The sequence below is a fragment of the Phacochoerus africanus genome, chromosome 12, assembly GCF_016906955.1.
Source record: "Phacochoerus africanus isolate WHEZ1 chromosome 12, ROS_Pafr_v1, whole genome shotgun sequence".
Taxonomy (NCBI): domain Eukaryota; kingdom Metazoa; phylum Chordata; class Mammalia; order Artiodactyla; family Suidae; genus Phacochoerus; species Phacochoerus africanus.
Genome location: NC_062555.1, coordinates 55,279,248 through 55,294,448, shown reverse-complemented (window position 1 = coordinate 55,294,448; position 15,201 = coordinate 55,279,248). Strand labels below are relative to the sequence as shown.

At 37.0% G+C, this 15,201-nt stretch overlaps 1 protein-coding gene across 1 annotated transcript in view; it reads left to right on the top strand.

The window, feature by feature from the left end:
• GPR158 (G protein-coupled receptor 158) overlaps positions 1-15,201 on the top strand; it is a 331,761-nt gene that overhangs the window by 221,655 nt on the left and 94,905 nt on the right. Inside the window, exon 5 of the mRNA XM_047755079.1 lies at positions 14,342-14,410. Within this exon, the coding sequence (XP_047611035.1) occupies positions 14,342-14,410 (69 nt within the window). The remainder of the gene's footprint in view (positions 1-14,341; positions 14,411-15,201) is intronic.

Genomic DNA, 15,201 nt, shown 5'->3' with positions numbered 1-15,201 from the left:
AAGATAGGAATCAGCAAAATCATCTGTCAGTTTTAATAATAGCAAATGGGGGTTTTGCTGCTTTATTTATTTTTACAATGCCCTTTTGGAAAAAGGCATTTTCTGAGGCCTGAAGAAGAGAGTGATTTACCAGCTGAAGGGCCACACAGAATGTTATTTCAAATTTAAACGTAATTGAAATGTATTAGCAAAAACTCATTCATACCAGAATTCAATTCATGAACTTAATGAATGGCAAATTGTTTATATTTAAGAACAATCAGAATTTATCGATAGATTTCTAGACACTATTTTCAAAATAATTTTTTGTGTGCATTGAAAAATGAGCAGTGTATGTGTTTTATATAGTTATGGTACATTTTCTTGTAAATAGCACATCAAAGGATTGATTTAACATGAATTTTTGATTTTAGAATAAACTAAAACAAATACTAATAACATTGACACAAAGACATAGAGCCACTAAGTCATAAAGCCAGTATGCCAAAAACTCAGTCTTAAAGATTGTAGAGCTTACATATTTAATTATCCCCCTGTGTGTGATGTTCCTAGTCTTACTTGGAGTGTGGGTAGAGAACTCTGAATGTCTTCCTGTCAGTTTCTTGCTCCCTTTCTTTTAGGGCTGTCTTCCATCTTTGCATAGTGATCAGATAGAAGTAAACGAATGGGAAGCATAGAAATGTCATTGGCTTACCTGTAGATTGACAGAATAGACAGATTGAAGGTACAGATGGTAGAAATACCAGAAAATTGTGTACTATTGGTTTTTCTGCTAGGCGACCCTTTGTGTGTAGGTCTTGCAAACTGGTAGCACCAATATCATGATATTTAAGGGGTATTAAAAGATCTATTGATTTTTTTTTATCTGCAGCCACCTCAGTGCATGTTTCAAATCTTTTGTTATTTATTTATTATGAAGGCACAATTTACATAGAGTGAAATGCATTAATCTTAATTATATAGTGCATTGGGTTTGACCAATGTATACACTCATGTAATCTACACCTTTATCAAGATAATAGAAGTTTCCATTAGCCCCAGAGAGTTCTTTCTTGCCCTTTCCCAGGGGATTCCCCACTCCTCTCTCCACCTTTAAACCAGAAATGACTACAGTTCAGATTTCTAACACTGCAGACTAGTTTTCCTGTCCTAGAACTCCCGAGAAATGGAATCTCGCAATGTGTTCTCTTTTCTTTCTGGCTTTAATATAGTTTTTAAGACTCACCTTGGCCATGTTGATCAACACTTTTCTGTTTCTGAGTGGTATTTCATTGTGAGCATATTGTTATAATTTATTTTCCTGTTGGATGGATATTTGGGTTGTTCCTCTTTTTGATTATTATATCTAAAGTTGCTGTGAACATTCTTATAAGTCTTTTTGTGATCTAATGTTTTTCTTTTACCTATGAGTAGAATTGCTTGGTCACAGGGCAGATGTATTTTTAACTTTTATAAGATGCTGCCAAACCACCTTCCAAAGTGGTTGTACAGTTTTTAAATTCCCATTTTATATTGCCATTAGCAATGTATGGAAATTCCCCGTGCTCTAAATCCACTGCATGTTTGGTATTATCAGTTTCTTTAATCGTAGCAGTTTTAGAAGGTATCTTTTTTTTTAATTTAACTTTTATGTTGGAATATAGTTGATTTACAGTGTTAGAAGTTATCTTTTTATAACTTTAATGTTTTCAGTCTTTTTGTAAGAGTAGAATTTTAAATTGCTTTGTGTTGTAAAAGCAACATGAATATATTTTAAAGAGTTTGGGAAATACTGGGAATTTTAAGTAATAATGTAAAAATTACCTATAAGTCTACTATTTAGTTTTTAAAATATTCTCTATAAAATTATTTTCATATATGTAAATTATAGTCTTATACTTTTCTTTCATTAAATATGCCCCAACCTTGAATTTTATCACATATTATTATACTATAGAGTATAATATAATTCATTTTACCATTTGTATATTTTTGTGCATATGGATTGTCCCTAATTTTCTCCCAGTACAAATGATGCTGTCTATGAAACACGTTCATAACTAAATCTTGTGTGACTCAGATTACTTCCTTGGGGCAACTTTGTGTAAGATCACAGTGTTGTCTCAGTTCTATTCTTTACAGTTCTTATTTCATTTTCTTACCGCATGGTATTTAATAGACAATTCCGGGGTGGTGTAAAATCCCGAAGTTGCTATCAGGCATACTTATTGTGTGCCTGCTTAAAAAGCATCCCTGCCTCACCATCAAGATGTGGCAATTCGTTTATGGTATTCTTTCTGTTAGGGAGTGATGCTTGCGAATGTTTCTTTCAACATTAATTTCAGTTGTGGTAAGTATGCTATTCATGCAGGCACTCTGTGGTATGAGCACAGACATGGCAGCTCACCTGGTTTGGGTAGTTCTCTGAAACTCCTCTGTCTATCCCCTAGTGTATTTCAGAGGAGACATTTTAAAAACGCTTGATCGTGTGAAAAGTCAGTGAAAAGAAGACCTGAGAACTGAATTGAAGTGAGCTAGGTGAGGGTTAGGGAAGGAGGTGGAAACAGGTCAGGGTGAGGGAGCAGGATGAGCTCTGACAGCCCTGAGGAGGAGAGCGTCCAGGTTGGCAGAGGCATAGTGAGCATGGGGGCTGGGGGGCTGGACAGGCAGAAGAGGAAGCCAGGTCTGGGACTCTCACCATGTTCAGGTTTTTGGTGGTTATAGCTTGCAAGAACAGGATAACTGTGATTGATATTAAATGTCCCTCCCTGCCCCCATGCTTTCTTACCTTAAATTTCTCTCTGAGAGGTATTGGCATTGTGAATTTTTTCTTTATGTGGTAAAATTTTTGTTTGCTCCTTTTTTCTCTGGACTTTACTTTTTCCATTTTTTCCCTTTATGTTTTCATTATCTTGCTTCCTCCCCCCCCCCCCAGTATAAAAACTTATTACTACATGCCAGATCTTAGAGATGATTTTTGAATACCCCTCCTCTTAAAGCTTTTGGCTAAGTCTCTAGTAAAGAGACTCTAACTTGGTTATATTTCATCCTTTTTTACCTACTCTTTCACTCATCCTTCCTCTTCTTTCTTTTTTCCTTCCTTTTTTGGCGTTTAGGATTTTTAGTTGATTATTACTTAAATAAAAAAATGATTTCTAAAAAGTCGTATGTAGTATGTATTATCAATGAACCATAGTTTATGTATTCTCTGTTTTTGATAGGTATCCCAATTGTTTCAACTTTTTCACTAGATATTAAAGCAGAAGTGCTTTGGTAAACTTTCTTGTGCATATATTTTTGTGCAAACACGCAAGTAATCCTTAAGGATAAAGGAGGTGTGGAGTTGCAGGTATAATCAAGTATAGACCTTTAAAATTATGATAGACCCTTCAGAACTGCTTAATCAAAGGCTCTATCAACTTGTATTTCTATCAGCTTGAAAGTGCCCATTTTCTGCCATTCTAACCAGTAATTGATATTATCAGTCTTTTAAACTTTTTCAATCTAATGGAAAATATATCATTTTTAATTTGCAATTCCTGGTTACTTGTGAGAATGAGTACTTTTTCTCATTTGTGTTTCTGCTTTGAATTTCCTGTTCACAGCAGGGCTGTGATTTTGTATTTCACATGTGTCTTTCTATTTCAGTGGGAGGTTAGTAAAGGTTCCTTCAGGAGCTGCTATCCAGATGCTATTTTAAATGGCAGCTTTAAAAGTTGGATTGTGAAAGTGAGAGGGGCAAGGCTGAGCGAGACCATTGTGTAATGTCACTTCTGTCAACTTCCTTGGGCAAGTATTTTAGCCTCTCTAAACCTTAACCTCCTCACTTATAAAGTGGGGATAATAATAGTATGTACTGTTTGTCAAGGGAATTAAATGTTTTTGTGAGAGTTAATTAACATAAAGTGCTTTGGATAATGGCTGGCATAAAAACTTGACTGTCATCGTTATTGTCACTGTCATTGTTGCTACTTACTATCAGCTTTATTATCAACACTTAGTTGATGTCAGAGGTGTCCGATGGGGAGAAATGCCACTGAATGAAGAAATTAACAATGCTAGGTACACTTCCAGGTCCCCGTTTTACCCAGTACAGTGGTTCTGGATTTACTTCCCTTTCCTCTGAATGGGCGATTTCGTTCCCAGAATTTATGCATGTATATATCTTTCATGGTCTTTAAAATGTGACCATAAAAGAAACAAAGAGAAAACTATAGTAAGTGGAGTATATTCGTGGGGGTGGAAGGGAGCTTGAAGTCCCACCTACTCAGCATGGCATGAAACCTGTCACATAATGAAAGCTGGAGTTCAGAGGCACCTTCCTTGTTATACAAACTTCTGCTTCAAAGAAAGAAAGAATAAAGGGAAGCAAACCTACTCACTTAGCATGCCCTCAACAAAGGCTCAGGGGTTTTTCTGAGGCACAGACATGTGGTAGTTACGGTGAGATAGACTTATTTTTGATGAAATTTAAATGCACGACTGGGAAGAAAGACATTTTCGAAATATGAATGGCTTCTTAAAATCTTCAACAGAAGGTACGGTTGATGGGGTGGGTCCCCTTTTATTCTTAAAAGGACCCTCTGCCTTCCAGTTTCTCATTGAATGTAGACACCTTGGTTTTCCATATAGGAGCAATCTCAGAAGAAACAGTCATGGGCAGTGATGTTTGCTGGCACCAGCAGGTTCACTGTGTTGGCAGCCTCACTCTCTTAACTTTCAGAGTGCAAGATCTTTGCCTTTAGCTTTTAAGTGTTGGCTATTTTGTCTTCTAATCATACCTGGAGGAGCAACCATTAAACTGTTATTAATCACTACCACCCTAATTGGCATGTGTCGTATCCCTTTTATTTATAAAGGGTAGGTAAGATTAAGGCGTGGAAGCCAGTAGAAACTGGGGATTAGGAGGAGTAGGGAATTCTCTTGAAATATATGCCTTCCTTGAAGAGCATAGGCCTGGCTGAGGTGATAGAAAGGGTGACATGAAGGTATTGGTTGTCTGAAGTGAAGGAGATGAAGGCAAGAGAGTGCAGTGAATTCAGGGGAAGACGCCTGTTTGAAAGCTGACAGGATAGTGCCCCCCCTCTATGCTTGAGCCCCCTCTGCCTCCACCAGCCCATTCGCCCCACCCATTTTACCCCGCAACCCAAGAATTGGCAGTATGGTAAACCAAATGGAAACAGACGCTTTCTTCTCCTTCCCTCCTTTCTTCCTCCGACCTCCTCTAAGTTGTGGAGGAGCCCATGGATTAAAAGTGAAGAACATCTGGTGTTCCCATTTTGGCTCAGTGGGTTAAGAACCCAACTAGTATCCATGAGAATGCAGATTCCATCCCTTGCTCAGTGGGCTGAGGATCCGGCATTGCCACAACCTATGGCATAGGTCACAGATAAGGCTCGGATTGACGTGGCTGTGGCTATGGTGTAGATGGGCAGCTGAAGCTCCAATTTGACCTCTAGCCTGGGAACTTGCATATTCTGAGGGTGTTGGCCTAAAAAAGACAAAAAGACAACAAAAAAGTGAATTCCTCTCCACTTTAATGGGGATCTGCATTTATGCTGCTTTTCAGTTTAACCATTTGTTTGACTACTTATTCATTTACTTAGTAAGACATTTGGTTAACAAAATTTGGAGGGGGTTCTGGAAAATTCCCAAAAGTAAAGCCATAAATATTTCATAAACCACTTTTATTTCTAGCCTCTAGATGTATGTTTTTAGATAGTTTTACTACTAAATAGGTAATTGATTACCTACTGGTAATTCCCTAATGGTAATTGATTACCATTAACCAGGATGGGAAACATGAAGAGAAAAGCAGACTGGAAAATGGGAAAAATTGTGTCATTCAGGTAGAACTGTTTTATAGCCAAGTGAAAATATGGGTCTAGAGCTCCAGAAAAAGGTTTAGACTGAAGATACTGATTTGGAATCATTACTTTAAAAAGCTTCAAGTATCAGTTACTTTCATAAAACTGCTTTTTTAAAATTTTTGGCCATGCCCAAGGCAAGTGGAAGTTCCCAGACCAAGGATTGAACCTGAGCTACAGCTGTGACAATGCCAAATTCTTAATCTCTAGGCCACCAGGGAACTCCCTAGAAAACTGCTTTAGTAATAGTTCAGCTTTTGATGAGGTTAAACATAATTGCTTTTTAAAAATCTGTTACATTATTAAATTTTTTCTAATGGGGGTTTTGCTTTTTTTTAGAGCCGCACTCAGGACATATGGAGGTTCCCAGGCTAGGGGTCTAATCAGAGCTACAGCTGCCAGCCTACGCCACAGCCACAGCAACACCAGATCCAAGCCACATCTGCGACCTACACCACAGCTCACAGCAACACCAAATGCTTAACCCACTGAGTGAGGGCAAGGATCGAACCTGCAACCTCATGGTTACTAGTCAGATTTGTTTCCACTGTGCTACAATGGGAACTCCTAATTTTTGATTTTATAACACTGTTTTAACTTTTCAGTAATTCTCTACTTTCAAATTTCTGCTTGTACTTAATTATTTCTTTTGTATCTTTTTGAGTCAGTCTAATCCTAATGTATTTGTATAATACATTTTAAGGCAAAGAATAACTAAATAGGATCCAACACAGAGAAGAAAGGAGGCTAATTAAAACAACCCCCAGTGTGACCTTTTGAATTCTGTATTGAAGGGTTAGCATTTATTTCTGATTGAAACTCATGAATTTATTATTTGAAAATATTTCCTGAAACATGTTCATAAAATATAAAGCTAAAATATCAAGATAATTAATTGCAAACATGTAATGATTTGCTAATAAACATTAAAACTAACTGAAACAGTAGAATTTAGTAAAACAAGGGGTTAGAATTGACAATCAAAATGTAAATAGAGGCATTCCCATCATGGCATAGTGGTTAATGAATCTGACTAGGAACCATGAGGTTGCAGGTTCGATCCCTGGCCTTGCTCGGTGGGTTAAGGATCCAGCTTTGCCTTGAGCTGTGGTGTAAATTGCAGATGCAGCTTGGATCCTGCGTTGCTGTGGCTCTGGCATATGCTGGTTGCTACAGTTCCAATTCGACTCCTAGCCTGGGAACCTCCATATGCCACGAGAGCGGCCCTAGAAAAGGCAAAAAGACCAAAAAAAAAAAAAAGTAAATAGAGTGTTAGTTAATATATAACTCCCTTTTTTTTCATTTTGTCTTTTGCTAAATACATTTAAAAATGATGCACTCCAGGGGGAGGGGGAGGGAGTGGAGTGGTTGGGGAGCTTGAGGTTAATAGATGCAAACTATTGCCTTTAGAATGGATTAGCAATAAGATCCTACTGTGTAGCACTTGGAACTCTGTCTAGCCACTTATGATGGAGCATGATAATGTGTGAAAATAGAATGTGTACATGTATGTGTAACTGGGTCACCATGCTGTACAGTAGGAAAAAAATTGGGGAAATAACTATTAAAAAATAATAATAATAAAAATAAAATGACTAAATAAAAAAAAGATGCACTCCATGTAGCTGAATTTCATAATATCCATTTAACAGTTGTTCTTAATGTTCCTAAATTTGAGGAAAATCTAATTCCAATTCACTCCATCTAATCTAGAACTGTTTTAGACATTGAATTTTGAATTCCTATCTCCATGATCTTTGCATCTAAGTAGCAGTTGTTTTCCTACAACCTTTCATAATATACCTTTCTTTTTGCCTGACAGATATAATACTGCTATTTTAAATTTCTGAACTGCTTACTCTACTTGCAAATTGGGGGCATCTCTTATACCTCATTAGATCATCTGTTGGTTTAGTCACTGAAATGCTCATCATAATTTCTTTATGTGAAATTTTGTAAATGCCTTGTCAGAACTGAAACCTTCTGCGTTAGTGTGGGGTATAAAATAAGGGACATAAACCAGTCCTAGAATGTTTAGACTCTCTCCAAATATCAGAGAGTCTGAAATGTCTCTTCATTTTACACTTTGTCTAGTCATTCCATGCACTTCTACACATGCTGTAGAAGACAGACAATGTGTTAAAGACAAGCTTAACCATTCAGAGCATTTTTGTAACAGTTGTCACATTTTTTTTTTTCCTGTTTAAGAAGCCTGAGGAGAGCTCATGTTGTCTAGCATACATCTGATGGGCTCTATTGCAGTAGTACTGCAGAGTGAGCAGTAGTATTTTAGAATAGTTAACTTGCAGAACACAATTTTCAACACAACAAATTTTTTAAAAAATTCCAAGATTAGAAAGTTCACATGATAAAGAAAGATTGCTTAGATCTGTCTACTTAGCAATCAGATAACACTGAGGAATCATTTGTCAAGTCTCTTAAATTTCTATGTATATAAAATATGCTTATGTTTTTAAAAAATGATTGATGTCAGACTAGATGATATTTGAGTTTACCTCAGTGTAACAAAGATTGATATTTGAAAAAGTAACCGAAGTATTTTGTCTCATTAATGTCAAATTTTAAAGTACTTGATATATTATTATCATTCCATCCCATATTCATGGGGGGGGGGTTGTTCTTTCGGTGATCAACTTTTTACTTGAAAATATGTTAATTTATTTTCACCAGCTTTTAATCAGTAATAGAAGACTAAGCAAGTGACAGCTTTTGTTTCAATAATTTCATGCCACTTTAAGTAATCCTTCTCAAGGCAGGATTTTTTGGTAAAATAGTCTGTGCCATTCATCTCTGTATGCTTTTTTTTTGACACTTAGAGAATTCATCTCCATTATGTAGTGAAATATTAGTTACTCTATTTATTAGTAATGAGGAAAAGGGAACTGGAAGTTGAAAAAGATTAGAGAAGTAGCAGCTGTTTTGCAAAGAAGCTGTGGGGAAAATGAGGACAAATTGGGACATGATCATCCATATTTTGGGAATGCATTCCAGTGGCATCTTAGGGGAGCCTGAGTTGGGGGATGACAAAGTCTAATAGGAGGTGCTTTGTCTTGAAGTTGCTTTAGACCTAAGCAGCAGGGATGAGCATGGCTGAGTAAAGGTGTTCTAAGTGTTCCTTCCCGTGCGTCTAAGTTATTTTGCAGCAGCAGTGAGAATCAGCAACTTTGAGTCATAAAATGAGGCACTGAACTCTTGAAAGATGAGACACTGGGGAAACACCTCTAAGTTATCCACAGTATCTGAAACAAAGCACAGGGAACAAGTGTATATCTCATGTAAATCCTGCAAAAGCAACCTGGAGACGTCTCTGCCTGGCAATAAATGGTGAACTGTAATTAGTAATGAATGACTGGTTATTTCTTCTTTCACATACATAAAATATCATTGACCTTTCTCTTTATTTAGTGTGCAGTAGTGTTTTAAATAATATGAAACTCTATACCTTACTCCGAATTTAGAAGGTCTAACAGCACCACTGCACATTACCATATAATACAAAAACGGGCTTTCTCGTGACGTCTTAGAAGTCAAAAAGCATTCCTAATCAGGGCAGCGTGACAATTTGTTTTAATATTTTCCATAAAATTATTGGGAATTTTAAATCAACTAGCAACTTTTAAAAATAATATCTGAACCCAATTCCTTAGTTGTAGTTTATTCTTAAATACACTAGTAATACTACATATTTTTGTTGCCATAGTATTGCATTCAGTCCTGTTCCTTTGGGTAAGAAGGTGACTGAGGGTCAGATTGAATGTGCAGAGGAAATTGTCCTCACTTGAGAATCAGCAGCTGTGGATGACAGGACCTTGTTTTGTTGACAACTCAGGGTGTTGAGTGAGCTTCAATATGTTGACCCCACCTCATCTGTCTGTCTGTGAAAGATTGATGATGCACTAACTAACGTTTCCTGAGAGCCTGCTCTGTGACAGGCAGCATCATTGCTAGTCTTTACAACAGTTCTTCAAGGTGGGCGTCATTATACCCATTTGATAAATGAAGAAAGTGAAGCTCAGAAGGTCAGGCAACTTGCCAGTACTCACCCTCCAGTAAGCAGCCAATGCTGAGATTCCAAACCATCTGGAGACAAAGCCCATGTGTTTTATTCCATGGATTTATCATTCTCTGAATCACTGTGTTTCACTTTGGGAATCTCTATGTCAACCATACTCTTCCGCCTTTATTTATTTTGTTTTTTGGGTTTTTTTGGCCATGCCCATGGCAAATGCAAGTTCCCAGGCTAGGGATCAAACGTGCACCACAGCAGCAACCCAAGTCACAGCAGTGACAATGCCAGCTCTGTAACCTGCTGCACCACAAGAGAACTCCTCTTCTGCTTTTCTGCTTTTTTATACCTTTTTTTATTGCTGAGAATTCTCTGAAAAACTACTGTTGATTTTAACCAGCCACATTTTGATCTATTATTCCTTGATAGATTTTTTTTTTCTAAATCTGATTGTTTTTTCCGTGTTTCTTCACGTATTTTAAGACAAACTGATTGACTGCATGTGGTCTGTCAAACTGGATGAGTCTGTTCTCATCCATTTTTATAACTGTAAGTAAAATTACTGAAAACAGTATCCTCGTACCTCTTATTGTCAGGGTTCTTTTCAGGATCACCTTTCATGTCTTGCTTCCAATTCATTGTTGAGTAATTATTTCATCAAGTGGTTGTCTGGTTTCATTTGTAATCTCTCTTTCCGTGGTTTACTCTGCAGACATAGAAGAAGTAAAAGAAAAAGTGGAGCTCGTGAGAACGTCCTTCTGCCAGGATGGCTAATTCTTTTTAAAAATGATATAGAGTTATAGAGTCTTGGTTTATCATCCAAACCTATGCTGGTTCATTCTTTTCAAAATCTAATTCTCTTGCTTTCTTCCATACTGAGGTCTAGCTGTATAAAAATGTCTTCATGCTCAGAGGTTCCTTTTGTAATAGAAAGAAATTGTAATTGCTGCAAGGCTGAAAAAATCAGCTATGATCAAAAATAGCTTCACTGCTTTAGCAAGATATACATTAATTTCCCCAGAGGTTAAAATGTTTAAAAAATATAAATCAAGTAATTAGTCCCTATAGGATCAAGGAAATAAAGACAGATTATTTTAATTGTTTTTTAAAACATTCAGACTTCAGCATTCTTATCATCTTACTCCAGTGACTTAGCTTCCTTTGGTACTCACATCCTAGGCAAATCTTGTGACAGCCACTACTCTGCTAAATCTCGTGCCTCTATACTTGGCTTCCCAAGATTATGGAATTCAGAAATTGGTTTAGACATAGTTTTATGAAAATGGTGTAGTAAGATTAGCCCTTCCCTTTTGTCTACAGGTTTGATATCTGACCGTTGTAAATCTTCGTAAGTCAGTACTGAAAGTTTAAGAAATGGGAAACATGGGATGGAGTGGAGTTAGGTGGGACCTCCTCTCCTCTGTATATTGTTGATCATCTTTTAAGAAAGTATTTCAGGAGTTTTCTAGTTAGCAGCTCCAGTTAAAAAGATTTCCATACCGCCATTTCTATCTCAGGCAAAACTGTGAAGGAGATGAAATTTTTTCTTGGCCTCTGTTATTTTGCTCATTATCTTTTCCATCGATCTTTGTTTTTCAACCCCTTCTCTCTCCTTCCTCATCCTATCCCTTAGACTCCAAGGGAGAGATTCCTATTCTTCACGTTGAACTTAGAGTCAGTGTATTACATACAGCACTTGTAAGTGTTAGCACCAAGTACAAAATAAAATGCTTTGTTCCAGTTAGAAGAACTTCTAGTACCAATAAGGCCATGAGGAAGTGTTCAGGGACATGGGATTTCTTCTTTGTCCCTGAAGTCCCACCTATTAGGTAACCTGCTCCTTCTGTGAGGCCGTGAATCCAACTCAGCCCAAGACTATTTTGAAAGAAAAAGGACGTGTTTTGAACAGGCCTTTCCTTTGGTTATGGAACTGCTTGTCAGAGTTCCAGTTTATAATTTGAAATCATTAATTCCTCTGCCCAACCAGGAGGAAGGCAATGAAGTATTTGAGATTGCTCAACACATCCAGATGAAAAGGAGGCAGGTTATTTGGTCTGAGAATATGTGAAAGCATGCACAGCTACAACTGTTATTATGTAGTATTGACGGCTGAAACACAGTAAGAACCTAATAGCTCTAAAAAAAGAATTACTCTGTTTCCTACCGTCAGGCTTTTGGCTCCTCTGGGGTCATTTTAGATCCCAATCTTTAAAAAAATATTCATGCTACTTACATATACTTCTGTAGTTTTCAAATTCGTGATTCTATTGCTGTTTTCTACCTTGAGAAATGCATACTCACTTATTACATATCAGACAAGATGCTAACCATTTTTGTAGACTTCATGTTTTATTAAAGCTGTCAGATTTAATAAGGCAGAGGTTAGGGTACCCATTTTACAGGTGAGGCCACCTAACTAAAGTGGTTGTTTCATAATTCAGAATGAGATGACATTAACTGCAAACTTTTGTCTTTTCCATTAAGCTTTGCAGCTTCTTTTCATATTCCCCGTTTTCAAACTGAATTGCACAGATTTTTTACAAGAATTTTTGCATTGTATTTTGGACTATTACTCTAAATTAGTGACATTTCTGAAAAAGTTTAAAAAATAAACTATCATGTATTCATAATCAGTTATGAATGTAGTTTGCTCTCTGGGAAATTCTACCAGCTAAAACCCATTTAAGGTCTTGCTGATAGAAGTTTTCTTTTCACTAAGAGCATCTGCTAGCTAAAATAATGACCAAGAGTGGGAAGCTACTCAAATAATCAAGCCTGTTCACTGACTAAACTTGTTTCTTCATTCCCAAATTCTTAGATTAATGAAAACCCTGGGTTCTTTTGAGGGATTACATAAAGTATTCCTCTGTGTCTAGCAATGTCCTACCAGTGTTTTGAAAAGTAACTAGAATTTTCTCTGGCTGTCTGGTTCATTGCACTTAAAAGAAAAAAAAAATGTGGGAGTTCCCATTGTGGCTTGGTGGGTTAAGAACCCAGCTAGTTTCCATGAGGATGTAGGTTCAATCTCTGGCCTCGCTCATTGGGTTAAGGATCCGGTGTTGCTGTGAGCTGTGGTGTATGTTGCAGATGAGGCTCGGATCCCATGTTGCTTTGGCTGTGGCTTTAGGCCAGCAGCTGCAGCTCTGATTTGACTCCTAGCGTGGGAACGTCCATATGCTGCAGGTGTGGCCCTTAAAAAAAAGTAATAGACTTGTGGTTTAGCATTTCAGCTTGTTTTTATTGTTGCAAAGTTAATTGAGCTTCTTGAAATTATTTTCCTGTTAAGATAACATACTTATACCAGGTGTAATTTGTGTCTACATTTTATGTTGTAATGAGTGAAAACACAGGTTCTCTAGGATGACCTGTTCTGTGTTTGTATTCTTAGTGTAATTACTCTATATTGGTATTTGAACTTATCAAAGTAAAATTCATTATTAAAAAATAAGATTTATTATTTATTTGGTCTTTTATTTCTTGTCATAACTCTAAGAATTTTGCTTTGGGAAGATAATGCTATTTTGAGTCTAACAAAATATCTTAAGGTTATCAAGTATATTTGTGCTTAGCAAGCTTTAAATAATCAGAAAATTTATTTGAAAATCAACTTACTCATTTGAATTTTAAGAATAATTTGAGTATTTCACAAGATGTTTTTAAATGTGATTTATATTATTTGTGTAGTGAAATTTTGTTACTGAGTTTTGGGGGATATATTTTTGACATGGTGGAGATGTACCATTGAGATGGCAAGATCTTGTACATATGTTTATTTTATCCACTGAAACCATTGCTTGGGTATTTGTGAAATGGCTTAGGGATAGTATTCAGAAATACGCTTGTGGCTAATATTTCAGAAACATAAGCAAAATCTTCTGTGTCTGTAAATTTCTAGTAGGAAGGACTTCTTTTTTTTTTTTTTTGTCTTCTTGCCATTTCTTGGGCCACTCCCGCGGCATAAGGAGGTTCCCAGGCTAGGGGTCGAATCGGAGCTGTGGCTGCCAGCCTACACCAGAGCCAGAGCAACGCAGGATCCGAGTCATGTCTGCGACCTACACCACAGCTCACGGCAATGCCGGATCATTAACCCTGCAAGGGCAGGGATCGAACCCACAACCTCATGGTTCCTAGTCGGATTCGTTAACCACTGCGCCACGACGGGAACTCCGGAAGGACTTGTAAATAGTGTTCTCAGACTATTCAGTGATCCAAATTTTAGACAACAAAATTCCGTGAAGCTATTGACAGTATCATTAAATCTATCCCCACCTTTATAATCAGTCTTAGCGCATGTTTCAATTAAATTCACCTGTCTGAAATCCTAGTCAGTTCTAGTTATCCATGTGCCCCCCCACCCCAAAGAATGCTGTTCTGCTTCAGGCATTGTCTCAATAATATAAAATTCTTCCATGCCTAGACATGTCCATTAACAATGACATTTTCATTTTTTTTGTTTGTTTGATTTTAGAGCATCAGGGCTTCAGGCCTTATCCTGTTGGAAACAATCCTTTTTGGGTCTTTGCTTCTGTACTTTCCGGTAAGTAGCATAATTTTATAATTCCATTTTGAAAACAGCCATTTTATTTTACTATGTATGTATATATGTTTAATATACTATATTACTTGTTTATGTATCTATACCTGTATGCAAGTTTGTATGCCTCTATCTATATTATATATAGTTATATGATAGATGTATAAACAAGGGCTTTATAGGTGTGTAAATCCTGGCTCTTTCCTCTTGATTGACCTTAGACAAGTTGACTGGCATTTCTAAACTAACCTTTGTCTCCTCTTGTAAAATGGAGCTCCTTGTACTTTTCCTCCCGATTTTGTAAGAAATCACAAATGCTTCCGTTAAATGGTGAGTGTGCTCACATATGAAAGGCATGCTTGGTATATACATATACATCTTGGTTTTCTTCCTCTTCCCCTCTCCTTAGATCAGAACCATGAGACACACCACATAGTTAATGCTGACAAATTCTAAATGGTTCCACAGAAAAGGAAACAAAGTAGTGTGGGACAATGCCATAATCATAGACTTTTCCGATCACACCAGTAACATGTCTGTAACCAGAAAATAAATACGAACTCTGCTAGTTCCATTGAAGTACTTATATTCAGCAGTTCTTGTGTGTTAAGTGCTGTGCTAATCTGGGAATACTCTGTGAGACAAACTTGCTTTCTCTTCTCAAGAAGCTTACAGTTTAGGAGAGGAGATGAGTAAGTACAGGCAATTATAATGTAATGTGACAAAAGCTAGGAAGAGTTGTAAGGACAGGATGCTATGGAGGAACCTAGGAGAGACCCCTAACAAGTCTAGAG